The sequence below is a fragment of the Canis lupus genome, chromosome 21 (genome assembly GCF_011100685.1).
Source record: "Canis lupus familiaris isolate Mischka breed German Shepherd chromosome 21, alternate assembly UU_Cfam_GSD_1.0, whole genome shotgun sequence".
In the NCBI taxonomy this organism is placed as follows: Eukaryota; Metazoa; Chordata; class Mammalia; order Carnivora; family Canidae; genus Canis; species Canis lupus.
In genome coordinates, this window is record NC_049242.1 from 40,348,045 (window position 1) to 40,362,441 (window position 14,397).

The following is a 14,397-nucleotide window of genomic DNA, read 5'->3' on the forward strand; positions in this document are numbered from 1 at the left end:
TTAAGTATTCTTTAAGAATCCACGTGAATCCATTTTGTTTTAAGCCATCCAAGAGTTGTGTTGTGAGGCTCAGCGACCTGAGTTCATCTGACAGTTCTTCTGCTTTCCTCTGCTCCAGATGGAACTGTGCTTGCTGTTACCTAAATTCCTTCTTCATCTTTAAGCATCAACAGCAAGAGTGGGGTTAAATATCAGTTCCTCCTGAGGTCCCTCCATACTAAAGATGCTCCTTCTGCAGAGGAACTTTCTGACGGCATACACTACCTGGACGACATTGACCACAGGCCTACCTTAGGATTAACATTAAATGTATTAAGAATTCTTAGAGGGGATCCCTGGGTGGCTCAGCGGTTTGGCGCCAGCCTTCAGCCCAGGGTGTGATCCTGGAGTCCTGGGATCGAGTCCTGCATCGGGCTCCCTGTGTGGAGCTTGCTTCTCCCTCTGCCTGTGTCTCTGTCTCTCATGAAAAAAATAAATAAAATCTTAAAAAAAAAAAAAAAAAAAAAAACAAAAGAAAGAAAGAATTCTTAGAAAAGGGGCAGCCCCGGTGGCTCAGGGGTTTAGCACCGCCTTCAGCCCAGGGCCTGATCCTGGAGACCCAGGATCGAGTCCCACGTCAGGCTCCCTGTATGGAGCCTACTTCTCCCTCTGCCTGTGTCTCTGCCTCTCTCTCATGAATAAATAAAATCTCTTAAAAAAGTTTAAAAAATTAAAAAAAAAAAAAAAAAGAATTCTTAGAAATGGAGTAGCCAAGTGGCTCAGCTGGTTAGGGGTCTGCCTTCAGTTCAGGTCATGATCTCAAGGTCATGGGGTTGAGCCCAATGTTGGGCTCCCCACTCACTGAGGAGCCTTGCTTCTCCCTGTCTGCTCATGCTATGCTCTCCAAATAAATAAATAAAATCTTAAAAAAGGTATTGCTTTCTGTAGAATCACACACTTACTGTGCTAAAACACTTCCACATCAAAAAAGATCAACATACATGAATCGGCATGTTTTTTTCCGTAAAGAAATACAACATATGCTTCTAGTAGACAATGATTTTATTGCTTGAGTACATAGCCAAATTTATGCGACCAGGGCAGAGGCTGTGGATGACTCGCTGAAAAGGAAAAAAGGGGGAAGAGCTGGATTAAAATAGGTCCTCCATATTCATTAAGACTCTCACACCTATGGAGCTATTTCCAAACAGCTAAAATAAACCACAAATATGTAAAATGCACTAAGTTCCTGAATTAGCTTATTGTGTTGAAGCATAAGACATGAAGATCCTCACTCATCTAAGGAAGAACTGACCAAACATTAAGGAAAAACTGGTGAAAAATTAATATTTGGAAATTAATCATTATAGCGAGTAATCTATGCAAAACTGAAGACAACATAACACAGGGAGCAGAGGTATGAACTGAAACTTTACGGTCTAGAATGATTCAAAGGGCTTATTCATGTTTTAAATCAGGGCTCTGCAAAATAGGACCCTTTGCTTGTCTTTGTAAATAAAGTTTCAATGGACCACAGCCATGCCTGTTTATGCATTGTTTACGGATGTATTCCTCCTTCAATGGCAGAGTTAAAAGAGTAGCTAACTGCAGAGCAGGGGCTAAAACATTTACCAACAGGCCTTTTACTATAGTTGCTACTGTATTTACTATATGGCTAACATCTGTTCTTATTAACCAAAAAGGTTAATACTTACTATTTCCAATTGGGAGGGAGGACTCTTTTGGTCTTATAATATCGAGCCAATCGGTGAATACGGCTCTCAATCAGAATCAGTCGGAATTTGGCATCCTTATCCTAAAAATAAAAATTGATGGAATTAAAACTTACAACATTACCAAATATTATTTTAACAAAAGAATGCAAATACCATGCACTCTAATGAAAATACCCAATGCCCTGTAATAGAATCACAGACTACGGTTCATGAGGCTAGAGCGAGTCCCTAAGGGAATTTAAGGCTTCCAGAAACCCCAACATGAATGAGGTACAAATTCTGCAAATAAACACATTTTCAACCAACTGAATATACAGCACATAGCATAGCCAAAGCAGGCCCCAACCCCAATTTCTTCTGTTATAATTTTTATTTCAAAGCAACCTAAGTGTAACAAGTTTGTGCTTTAAGGCCTCTTTAAGTAGTTCACATTAGATGCATTACACCTTACTGAAATAAGTTCATATAAGCGGTTCTAGTCTCTTACCTTTCTGTTCCTCTCAAGATGCTTTCGAACAGCAACAGCTTTCTTAATCAAATGGTACAGATCCTCAGGGAGATCAGGTGCAAGTCCCTTGGACTTAAGAATTCTCAAGATTTTATTGCCTGTCACAAAACGTACTTGTGCAACACCATGGGAGTCTCTCAGGATCACACCTGAAAAAGGAGTAATTTAAAGTCCTCTACCAAACACACAACTGAAACATGCAATGTCAAGGTTCTGAGACCAGGTCATTCTCCCAAGTTTTCCTCCGTATAATGGGATTACTTATATGTCACAGAAACAAACATGAAAATGGGTGCAAGGTTCACTCAGATACCCAAGGCTGGTTTACCGAATACTAAGAAAAACCCTTGGGATGCCTGGGTGGCTTGGCGGTTAAGCATCTGCATTCAGCCCAGGGCGTGATCCTGGGGTCCCTGCAGGGAGCCTGCTTCTCCCTCTGCCTGTGTCTCTGCCCCCACCTGCGCCCCCTGGGTCTCTCATGAATAAATAAAATCTTAAAAAAAGAAAGAAAGAAAAACCCTTACGAAGAAAACCTCAAATGTTGGAAGAACATCATCATAGCGAACTTGCTGGATGATAGGCCACCAAAGAAATCAATGCGATTCCTCTATATATATTTGCTCAATAATTCAAAACCATAACATTTAGAAATTCCATCAGGAGACGCCTGGGTGGCTCAGCGGTTGAGCATCTGCCTTTGGCTCAAGGTGTGATCCTGGGGTCCAGAATCAAGTTCCACATGGGGCTCCCTGTGGGGAGCCTGCCTCTCCCTCTGCCTGTCTCCCATGAATGAATGAATGAATGAATGGAGAAATTCTATCAGACGTTCTTGTAAAAACTTTTTTTAAGTGTGGTATTTTAACCTCGAAACAGCACTTTCTGAATACTTGACAGTCTAGGATTTCCTACAGCGCGTGATGCCTCCGCTAGATTACATAAGCTCAAAGAGACCACACGTTTTGCCCTTCTCCTGACCAGGGTATTCTCAGGGTCCAGAACCACACAGCAGGCAAACGTCTGCTGAATGAAACCACGTGCACAAAACTACCCACAACTGAGGTTCAAATCGCAACGTGAGGGCGTGACAAGCACTGAGTTGCCAATCCCAACTCCTCCACCCAACAGCTGCGTGCTCTGGGTCTAGTTGTGTAGAGCTGCACCGTGCCTCAACCTCCCCAACTGTAAGATGGACAGAACTTCAGTTACTTGGACGTGCAGCTGTCCGAACTAAAGGAGAGCGGTAAAATGGGTAGGACCATTCAGCAGGGAGAGCGCCTAGCCCACAGCAAATACCCCTTTAATTTTGGCGTCCAGGGCAGCCCGGGTAGCTCAGCGGCTCAGTGTCTGCCTTTGGCTCAGGGCGTGATCCTGGAGACCCGGGATCGAGTCCCACATCGGGGTCCCCGCATGGAGCCTGACTCTGTGTTTCTCATGAATAAAGAAGACGCTTAAAAAAAAATTTCTTTGCGACCATTTTTTAGTAATTTTCCCCAATGCCAAATAAGGAACTCGAGAGTCCCATAAATGAACGGCAGGCCTGGGCCAGCAGCGGGAACGCCAGGGACACGACCGAAAGGCTCTCTCAGCACGGCCGCGGCACCTTCACCGCCAGCGGCTTCCCCCGCAGGTTACACGAGGGCAGGCGCGAGGGGCCGCGTGACGCGCGCACACACCCACCGATCTGCGAGGGAGTCAGACCCTTCTTGGCCAGTTTGTAGATCTGCTCCTTCACGTCGTCGGACGTCAGCTTCAGCCACTGTGGACGCAAGAGAACCTGGCCTTAGGCCGGGACAGCGCGGACGGCCCCGGCGCCCAGCGGCGCCCCCCAGGCACACGTGAGGGGCCCGGCACCCGTCCTCCCGACGGCCGGAGGGCAGCCCCCCCCGCCCCGCCGCCTCCCGGGTCCCGCACGCTACTTACGGTGGGGACGCTGCGGCGGTAGGGCAGAGCCGACTGGGACAGGCCCTTCCTGGGAAGGGAAACGGTCTCGGGATGAGGCGCTGCTCAGTGCCACCACGGCCTAGAACAGCCTCCTCTCCGCTCGCCGCCCACACGCCCTCCTTCCCCCCACACCCCGCGCCCCGCGGCCCAGCCCTGCAACCCGCTCAGAAACCCGAGCTCACCCGGGAGCGTGCATGCGACCCATGATGGCGGCGGAAAAGAGAGCGAGGGTCGGGACGCCGCCGGAAGCCACCCGCCACGCAGGAAGTGACCTCACACACGTCCGCGCTCCTCGCGCGCAGGGGGCGGAGCTACGCCGCGCGGCCCCCCGGGCGAACGGGGGCCGCACATCCCGAGATGCATTTCGGCGTCGCCCCGCAAGATCCCTCGGTGCCCAGGACTACACATCCCGGCATGCATCAGGGCTTCGAGGAGCCTCGGGGCCGGCGCGCGAGGTTAAGCCCGCTGCCCGCGCACTTTCGGGAGGAGCTGCCTGCGCTTATATTCGTGCAGGTTCGAGTCCCGACCTGGGAGGGAGCGTGGGCAATTTGGTCCCAGCGTGCGCCGCCGCCGCTCAGCGAATTTGAGCGCCTGAAGCTCAGCCATGCACAGGTGTTCATTCGTGCAGCAGCGCCAGGCCTGGTGGTGGCACTGGCCACCGCAGAGGCCGCGCCTGCAGGTCGTGGATGCACAGGTGCAATCCCGCGGTGACAGGCGCTGCACTGGAAGTCGTGGTCCTTACCGCCGGCCACCGCGACCACCTCTTATTTCCGCTCCTGATTTAAGCTCTTTGGCCCCAGAGAAGAACCCAGGATTTTGAGCCAGGCCCTGGAGGACCTCCCCCTCCACCTGGGAAGCTTTCACCTTTCCCCTGCAGCGGGCGGGGAGGCGCTGGGCTGCGCCGGGCGCTGTATGGGGCGGCTCCTCCGGGAGCCGCGGGCCCCAGCGCGGAGCTCGCAAAGCCGGGCAGCGAGGGCCCGGCCGGCTGTGCGGGGGGAGGGCTGTGGGGGAGGAGACCGCAGAAGCACGTGCGTCCGGCCCGGCAAGGCTGAGCTGCGGCTGAAACTCCTTACCACGCGGACTCGGCGCCCGTGCGTGCGAGGAGCTGGGAGACGCGGCAGTGAAGGGCTTTGCTCAAAGCGCAGCTGGCCCCGGGAAGGGGGACGCAGGGAAATCAGGGTATCAGTGTTCAAAATAACCGCGGAGACGTAGAGAACTCCCACGGACCAAAACAGCCACCTCTGCTGTTACTCCTTCAGCCAATCACTGATGAGCGATTTTCTTCTAAAGCATCAGGAATTCCATTCAAGGGGCGCCCGCGTGGCTCAGGGGTGGAGCGTCTGCCTCTGGCTCAGGTCGTGATCCCCCGGTCCTGGGATCGAGCCCCGTATCGGGCTCCCCGCAGGGAGCCTCCTTCTCCCTCGGCCTGTGTCTCTGCCTCTCTCTCTCTCTCTCTGATTATCATAAATAAATAAAAATTAAAAAAATATTTTATTTATTCATGAAAGACAGGCAAAGACACAGGCCGAGGGAGAAGCAGGCTCCAAGCAGGGAGCCCCATGCAGGACTCAATCCCCGGACTCCAGGATCACACCCTGAGCCACCCTGGCATCCCCAGGGTCCTGGGATTGAGGCCCACATTGGACTCCTTGCTCAGTGAGGAGCCTGCTTCTCCCTCTCCCCCTGGTTGCACTTTTTTTTTTTTTTTTTTTAAGATTTTTAGATTTATTCATGAGAGATACAGAAAAAGGCAGAGACATAAGCAGAGGAAGAAACAGGCTCCATGCAGGAAGCCCAATGCCGGACTGGACCGGACCCCGGGACTCGGGGATCACGATCTGAGCCAAAGACAGATGTTCCACCGCTGAGCCACCCAGGCACCCCCTTCTTTTTCTTATGAAAGAAAAGAAAGAGCCTTCCCTGAAGACCATCTAAAGTTATCCTCCTTTCCGACATAACATCCTATTATCTTCACAATATACAAATCTGTGACATTTTCCTAGCACTCCTCCTGCAGGTTTAAACTTTATTTATTTTTAAGATTTTAGGGATCCCTGGGTGGCTCAGCGGTTTCGCACCTGCCTTTGGCCCAGAGCGGGATCCTGGAGTCCCGGGATCGAGTCCCGCGTCGGGCTCCCGGCATGGAGCCTGCTTCTCCCTCTGCCTGTGTCTTCTGCCTCTTTCTCTCTCTCTCTAGGTCTATCATAAATAAATAAAAAAAATACATCTTTAAAAAAGAAAAAGATTTTATTTGAGAGAGAGCACACGCAAGAGGAACAGCAGGGAAAGAAGCAGGCTCCCTGAGAAGCAGGGAGTCCAATGTGGAGCTCATACCAGGCCCCTGGAATCATGACTTGAGCCAAATGCAGATGCTTAACTAAGCTACCCAGGTGCCCCAGGATTCTTTTTTTTTTTTTTTTTTAAGATTTTCTTTATTTATTCATGAGACACACAGAGAGGCAGAGACACAGGCAGAGGGAGAAACAGGCTCCTTGCAGGGAGCCCGATGTGGGACTCGATCCCTAGTCTCCAGGATCACAAGCTGAGCCAAAGGCTGCCGCTCAACCGCTGAGCCATCCAATGTGTCCCTGCCCCAGGATTCTAAGACATCTTTCTTTGAGGTAAAATTCACATGCCCTAAAGTTTGTTATTTTCACCATTTTAAAGTGGTTTTATTTTCACAGCATGCTGCAACCATCACCACTAATTCCAGTCTTCATCACCCCCAAAAGCCTTGTACTCTCTAAGCAATTACTCTCCAGTCTCCCCACAGGCCTTGACAAGGACTATTTTGTATTGTCTCTATGGGTTTGCCTGTCCTGGAGATTCCATATAAATTGAATCATACAATATGTGGCCTTTTGTGTGTGGTTTCCTATCATAGTATTTTTCAAGGTTCATCCATATTGTAGCATTTACCAGTGTTTTTTTTTTTTTTTTAAGATTTTATTTATTGGGGATCCCTGGGTGGCTCAGTGGTTTAGCACCTGCCTTCCACCCAGGGCATGATCCTGGAGTCCTGGGATCAAGTCCCATATCGGGCTCCCTGCATGGAGCCTGCTTCTCCCTCTGCCTGTGTCTCTGCCTGTGTCTCATGAATAAATAAATAAATCTTAAAAAAAAAAAAGATTTTACTTATTTATTCATGACAGACACAGAGAGGCAGAGACACAGGCAGGAAGAAGCAGGCTCCATACAGGGAGCCTGATGTGGGACTCCATCCTGGATCACACCCTGGGCCAAAGGCGGTGCTAAACCTCTGGGCCACCGGGGCTGCCCATCTATCAGTGTTTTTTTTTTTTTTTTTTTTTAAAGACTTTATTTATTTATTCATAGAGACACAGAGAGAGAGAGAGAGGCAGGCACCATGCAGGGAGCCTGATGTGGGACTCCATCCAGGATCTGACCCGGGATCACGCCCTGGGCTGCAGGCGGCGCTAAACCGCTGCACCACCGGGGCTGCCCGTGTTTTTTGTTTTTCAAGTAGGCTCCATGCCCAGTGTGGGGCTTGAACTCACAACCTTGAGATCAAGAGTCACATGCTCCAATGACTGAGCCAGCCAAATGCCCCAGTGCTTCAGAACTTTATATGGCCAAATAGTATTCCACTGTATGGCTATACCACATTTTAATTACTCATTCATCAGTTGATGCACATTTGGCCTATTTCGACTATTTGGCCATTATGAATAATGCTATGAACACTTGGGTACAAGTATCAGAGTACCTGTTTTCAGTTCTCTTGCAAATTATCTATATCTATATCTATATATATATAATGAATTGCCAGGTCATAGGGTAACTTTTCTGACAACTGCCAGATGTTTTGTATATCAGCTGCACTTTACATTCCCATCAGAAATGTAGGGAGGAGGGCTTGAGATTCTCCACACTTTTTTTTAGTGTATGTGCTGCCAAAGCGAACACTCCACTTTTTAAAATTTCTAGCTGTCCTAGTGTGTATAAATTGGTATCTTATAGTTTTTAAGATTTTATTCACTTATTCATGAGAGAGGCAGAGACATAGGCAGAGTGAGAAGCAGGCTCCACGCAGAGCTCGATGTGGGACTCGATCCTGGGACTCCAGGATCATGCCCTGAGCCTAAGGCAGACGCTCAACCGCTGAGCCACCCAGGTGTCCTGGTATCACTTCATCTTGATTTGCATTTCCCTAATGACTAATAATGTTGAGCATCTTCTCATGTGATGGTCATTTTGAAGAAATGTCTTTTTTTTTTTAATTTTTATTTATTTATGATAGTCACAGAGAGAGAGAGAGAGAGAGAGAGAGAGGGGCAGAGACATAGGCAGAGGGAGAAGCAGGCTCCATGCACCGGGAGCCCATGTGGGATTCGATCCCGGGTCTCCAGGATCGCGCCCTGGGCCAAAGGCAGGCGCCAAACCGCTGCGCCACCCAGGGATCCCCTATTTAATATTTAAATAAACCACCAGGGCGAGGGACCATACTTACAGAAGTCTGGAAATATTGCATCCAACCATATGAAATGGTGATGGGGCAAAGTGGCAATCCAGAACTATGGCTTGGTTTCAAAGAATCACAGGATAGAAGTCAGATTTATCATTGTTAGGAGCAACTGATAGGCCAGTTTTGAAATTCAGGATTTTTGAACCTAATAAACTCCTGGGGGATCCCTGGGTGGCGCAGCAGTTTAGCGCCTGCCTTTGGCCCAGGGCGCGATCCTGGAGACCCGGGATCGAATCCCACATGGGCTCCCGGTGCATGGAGCCTGCTTCTCCCTCTGCCTGTGTCTCTGCCTCTCTCTCTGTGACTATCATAAATAAATAAAAATTAAAAAAAAAAAAAAAAACCTCCTGGGTGAGATACGCAGTGAGCTCATATCAAAGTTTATTTTTATTTATTTATTTATTTATTTATTTATTTATTTATTTATTTATTTATTTATTATTTATGATAGGCAAACAGTGAGAGAGAGAGAGAGGCAGAGACACAGGCAGAGGGAGAAGCAGGCTCCATACACCGGGAGTCTGACGTGGGATTTGATCCTGGGTCTCCAGGATCGCGCCCTGGGCCAAAGGCAGGCGCTAAACCGCTGCGCCACACAGGGATCCCCAAAGTTTATTTTTTAAATTTTTAAAATTTAAGTAAACTCTATGCCCAATGAGGGGCTCGAATGTACGACCCCAAGATCAAGAGTTGCATGCTCTACTGAGCCAGCAGGCTCCCTGAGCTCATATCAAAGTTTAGAAATAAAAATGTTAATACGTTGATGAAGAAAGAAATGACAGCAGAATTCCTTTATTCCAGAAATATTTTAATACAATCGTAGTACAGTTATGAAGTCACATTCAATCCACTGAATATATTCAAGGTATTAATAAAAATATTATACATCTTTACTCACTACCTTAATATAATTAAAGTATTTGGTTCTTATAGATGAGACTACTTGCCATATTCATTCCTATTTGCACTGCTAATCAAACGGTATGTAAGTAAATCCATGGATTATGGTAGTGGGGCTTTTAGTCCATTTTGACCTGAAGTCTAAGTATCAAAATTGGATATATTTTTTAAAATGCCACAATACTTGAATCCTAGAAAGAATAGTTAACCAATTTAAGGCAAGATATTGAAACTTTTATACAACTTTAATCTGAAAAGATAAAAGAATACTTTATCAAAGATCATACATGCCTTAACAGTTAACTACCTATAGATTTTTATAAAGGCAGCAATAAAATGTCAGTGCAAGTTCTACATTGGGTTCCTCAGTAGAGAGAATAATAGGTTCTCGGAATAAACCATTATTTTCAAATCCCAAAACACTGCAAGAGGAAAGAATTCTAGGGCAGGACTTGTATGTAGCATAATTATTTTTTCTCAGTAAAGACAGGTATAAAACATTGTGATTATACATAAAAATTAGTGTCTTGGCCAGTTTGTTCAAACTTTTGCTTCAGATTTACTCTAATGCAAGCTTTAAAAAAAATGTTTAAAAAAAACTGATTTAAAGTCTACTTAAAGTAGTAGTGCAAAGAGGCGCCTCTGTCCCTTTTTCTTTTCTTTTTTTTTTTTTTTTTTTTTTGGTAAGGGCAGAATATTAGCGTTTTACAAAGAAATAACTTATATTAAAATATATGTAAAATATGTGTGTATTTTTTTAATGACCAAAGAAGGCACAAAATGAGTTAAATTAAGAAAAACATTACCACTTGTCCTGACTGATTAACTGTACAGTATTAGTCATAATATACATTTTTAGGTAAGAAATCCAGATTTCTTATAATTGAAAAAGTGACATCACATTTTCTAGTTCTATTATATGTGCTAAAAGACACACTGCTGTTAACAGACTGCAAATAGGCAGTACACACTGTGACCAAATAACAATAACCTTTTGCCAAGACAAGGTTTTTTTTTTTTGCCTTTTTTACTTTTTTCTTTTTTTTCCCCCAATGGCTAAATGACAACTCATGGAATGGAATTAGATCTCAAAAACTTAAGTGGTAATATCTAGCACTTATTTATATCTGAAAAGTACTTATACACTTTAAGGAAATGTTAACTGGATGTGGAAAAAGTAAATAAATGGTGGTGCTTGATTTGCATTTTAATTAAATTATTAAATAGACAACACATTTTAACGTTAAAAAAAAAAGACATTCATATATCATACTAACGGGGTTTCCTACAAATGGACCATTAGTGTTAGGCACCAAAAATTTCAAGTGTGTGTGTGTGTGTGTGTGTGTGTGTGTGTGTGTGTGTGTGTTTTAAACCTATCCCACTGATACATCCTCAACTATTCTATTTCTGCTCTGTAGGTTTTACCATTTACATTAAATATCTGCACAGTTCATAAAAATTATGTTATGGTCAACTGAATTAGAGATTGTCCTTTCTCTGTTGGTATTCTTCATTGCATATTGTGTCAGTTACCTCATAGCAACTAGATTACTACAATCTCTATTACCATTTACAAAAGTGTCTTAAATTATATTCTAGGCAAGAGAATATATAAACATTTATTCAAACTAAACACAAAATTATGTATGTGTGCAGTGGAACGAAGAATAAAAATGAATCTTATCCTTAATGGTTACTGTAGAATAATTTCAATCATGTCTCTTATGATTCTAAATTCCATTATATTAAGGAAATTAATTCATGTCAATGTATAATGTTTACAAATATAAGTAAGACGGCTTACAAGACAAACTTTGCTATGAAAGTCTACAATAAAATTCAGTCTGGACCCTAGAATTCTTGTCCTGGGCCTCCTGTGAAGAGTCTGCCCTATTCATGGAGTTCTTCTACCAAATAGGAATGGGTACACGAGTGAACAATTTTCACTTGCTTAATGAGAAAGTGGAGTACAGATACATGGAGGTGGATTACCAAAGTTCAAGTCACACTCCTGGAAGTAAATGGAGGATTATAATGGAATGATGGCATTTAGCATACAGTTACATCGATGACTCTCATTCAGTTACGGGGCAACAAAAACATGAGAAGTAGAAAAAATGATCTTTCAATGGGAAAAACATTAGTAAATGTACATAATTCTTTAGTTACTTGAAATTGAAAATGAGTGAAAACTACTTACTCATTATTTATCAAGTCAGGAAAAGATCAGAATGAAGTGCCAGGGAAGCATATGAAGTTAAGGCACCACTATTTACAACTTCAGTGATTGGCACTTATTCTGAAAAAGGTTTTAAAGACATGGGTGATAAAAAAAAGCAGTATTATTTTCCCCTACTTCTATAAACTACATAGTAGTTCTGAACATAACTATCTATTATTTGTGCTTTGCTTTCGGCCCTGTGAATAGCAGCTGCATTTTCTGGTAATATCCTGCACCTTTCCTTTCCTTTGGTGTTTGTGAACACACACAGTGGTAAAGGCTGTAAAAGGTGCAAAACAGGAAAACAAATGTGCTGTGTCTGTGTAAGAAACAATGCAAAATAGATGGCTGAACTGACATAGTACTATCAGACCAAACTATAAAGCTATTACTCTGAATTAATCAAGAGAGGATTAAATCCTTTACCAACTCAAAGTCTTTGTCGGGACTTATTATATATTAAGTTTAGGGTTTATAGCATTCTATATAATGACTCTAAAACATCAATGGCTTCAACATGTTCAAAAAAGTTAATTATGTGACTGGTCCAACAGATGTATTGAAATGCAATAAGTACATTTACCTTTATTATTTCTGTCCAAGTATAAAAATACTATACAAAATCCCCAAGTATGTATGTGTGTATACACGTTTATAACTGTTCTTGCTTCCAAAGCTCAGAAATTCACTAGCTTACAAATAGGTTGCTGCCGTCAGCTGATACCACTTAACCGTCTCTTTGCTCAAGTTGAAATCCTTTAAAGGCAGGGTCACTCCACCCAGGAAAAAATTCTCCCGCAGAGATTCTGCACTAAGAACACTCAGTTGAAGCTGTCTCTGTCTTAAGGTTTCCTTGCTATATCCACTGTACACAAGCTACAGCAAAGGCAAAAAGAAAACAGTAAGTTACAAATTTTTTGTTTGGCTGGCTTCTTGGATTATTTCAAGTAAAAGGAGAAGGGAGATCAGTAGTCAAAGTCTACAATTAATGACATTGATTACAAACACATCTGATGGAATTTGTTTCCTACTTTAGATGTGCATTTTGTATTTCAAGAGTCTTGGTTTATCATTCCTCTGAGTGTCTGACATAGAAATGCACAAACTAGAAAATTATTATTGGCTAAAAACTAAAAACATGGATTTTCTGAGATGGAAGTATGGGGAAGGGAAAAGCAATTAGGAGGCGGCATGCCTTCAGATGATCTTGGACCTGGGTAGGAGAATGGAAGGAAGCAAGTGGGGATAACTATCATTTTACAAATAATGAAGGATTAGAGTTTTTTTGTTGTTGTCTTTTTTTGTTAGATTTTATATATCATGAAATGATTATCCATACTCCAATGCAAATTTACCAACTACAGATACAGTTTACAACAAATCTGGAATTCTAAAAGGCTCTTTGAAACACCACATTCGACACTTAGATTTTTTTTTAACAAAGCCTTATCATACTTCTGAGAAAAATCTCTCTAATCTAGTCCTTCTGTTTGACTAATAAAAATTAAAAAACCAACTACATTTTATTTCTTGAAAGTACAACACTATTAACTAGGAAAAAAGCCAACACTACTTTTTGAGAATAACACCAACTGGTCTTCACCAAACAGTGTATATGCTTTTATTTATTTTTATTTTTTTAAATTTTTATTTATTTATGATAGTCACAGAGAGAGAGAGAGAGAGAGAGAGAGGCAGAGACACAGGCAGAGGGAGAAGCAGGCTCCATGCACCGGGAGCCTGACTTGGGACTCGATCCCAGGTTTCCACGATCACGCCCTGGGCCAAAGGCAGGCGCTAAACCGCTGCGCCACCCAGGGATCCCTGTATATGCTTTTAAAGAGCTGAAAGGCTATTCTCCGGTTTTAACAAATAACCCTGATGAAAATCCACATTTATTTTCTTCCAAATCTCTATCCCGACATTTTTTGTGTGGATGTAATGTTGATATACTCAAATAATGTTTATCCTAAAAAAGTAGCTAGGTGTTAGCAGGTTTTAACAGATGAGTAAGTCTGTAAGTTGACCATGAGTAGCTCAGCAAAGTCAACAGTTTTGCTTTATCCTGTTCAGTTGATGCTTTGCTTACTGCTATCAGTTTAGAATACTCTGACATGGGTTACTGAAAGGTTAAAATGAATCAGAAGGAGGATGATTTTGAAACTACATCTTATCAAACAAAAGGAAAGGTAGTGAAGATGTTAAAAGGATAAATAGGAAGGGCATTTGAGAACTTCAGTCATCTGAAGGGCTGCCACATAGGAGAAAGAGCAAGTTCCGTGTGGTTCCAAGCAGTACAACTCAGACCTACAGGTGCAAACTACAGGGAGTGAAGATTATAGTACAGTATAAAAAACAACCTAAGAGTGGAACGGCCCAAAACAAAGTGGATGGCCTAGAAGTATTTCAGCACAGACTGGACATCCACCTTTTGAAAATATTGTTAGGGGGGAGGTTCAAAGATGGTGGGCTTAATTCTACAACATTTTGTTAAATACCACTAGACTGCTACTGATCAGCTCTATTACTACAGAAAATAGTTCTGCAACTGGTACCTATAAATGTTAAAGTGTTTAAAACTTAAAAGCTCAAAAGAACAAATCTAGGACATTTTTAGAAACAA

The 14,397-nt window shown here is 43.6% G+C and overlaps 2 protein-coding genes across 5 annotated transcripts in view; both read right to left on the minus strand.

The window, feature by feature from the left end:
- Positions 1-1,023: 1,023 nt before the first annotated feature.
- Positions 1,024-4,453, minus strand: RPS13 (ribosomal protein S13). The gene is made up of 6 exons (XM_038569167.1): positions 4,347-4,453; positions 4,144-4,192; positions 3,901-3,979; positions 2,203-2,372; positions 1,695-1,795; positions 1,024-1,100 (listed from the first exon to the last, which is right to left on the minus strand). Exons 1-6 carry the CDS (start codon positions 4,367-4,369, stop codon positions 1,067-1,069), a joined length of 456 nt encoding a protein of 151 aa, XP_038425095.1. The 5' UTR covers positions 4,370-4,453; the 3' UTR covers positions 1,024-1,066.
- Positions 4,454-9,437: 4,984 nt separating this feature from the next.
- Positions 9,438-14,397, minus strand: part of PIK3C2A (phosphatidylinositol-4-phosphate 3-kinase catalytic subunit type 2 alpha) — a 116,207-nt gene continuing 111,247 nt past the window's right edge. For all 4 annotated transcript variants that reach the window (XM_038569171.1, XM_038569168.1, XM_038569170.1 and 1 more), the window contains exon 33: positions 9,438-12,650. In XM_038569171.1, coding sequence (XP_038425099.1) covers positions 12,468-12,650 — 183 coding nt within the window. In that variant the 3' untranslated portion in view covers positions 9,438-12,467. The remainder of the gene's footprint in view (positions 12,651-14,397) is intronic.

Excerpts from the sequence above, each read along its gene's own strand:
- RPS13 (XM_038569167.1), bottom strand. The coding sequence starts at position 4,369 with ATGGGTCGCATGCACGCTCCCGG. Across the intron at positions 3,980-4,143 it reads ACCGCCGCAGCGTCCCCACC|TGGCTGAAGCTGACGTCCGA; the intron begins GTAAGTAGCGTG and ends TTGCGTCCACAG. Across the intron at positions 2,373-3,900 it reads TCTGACTCCCTCGCAGATCG|GTGTGATCCTGAGAGACTCC; the intron begins GTGGGTGTGTGC and ends CTCCTTTTTCAG.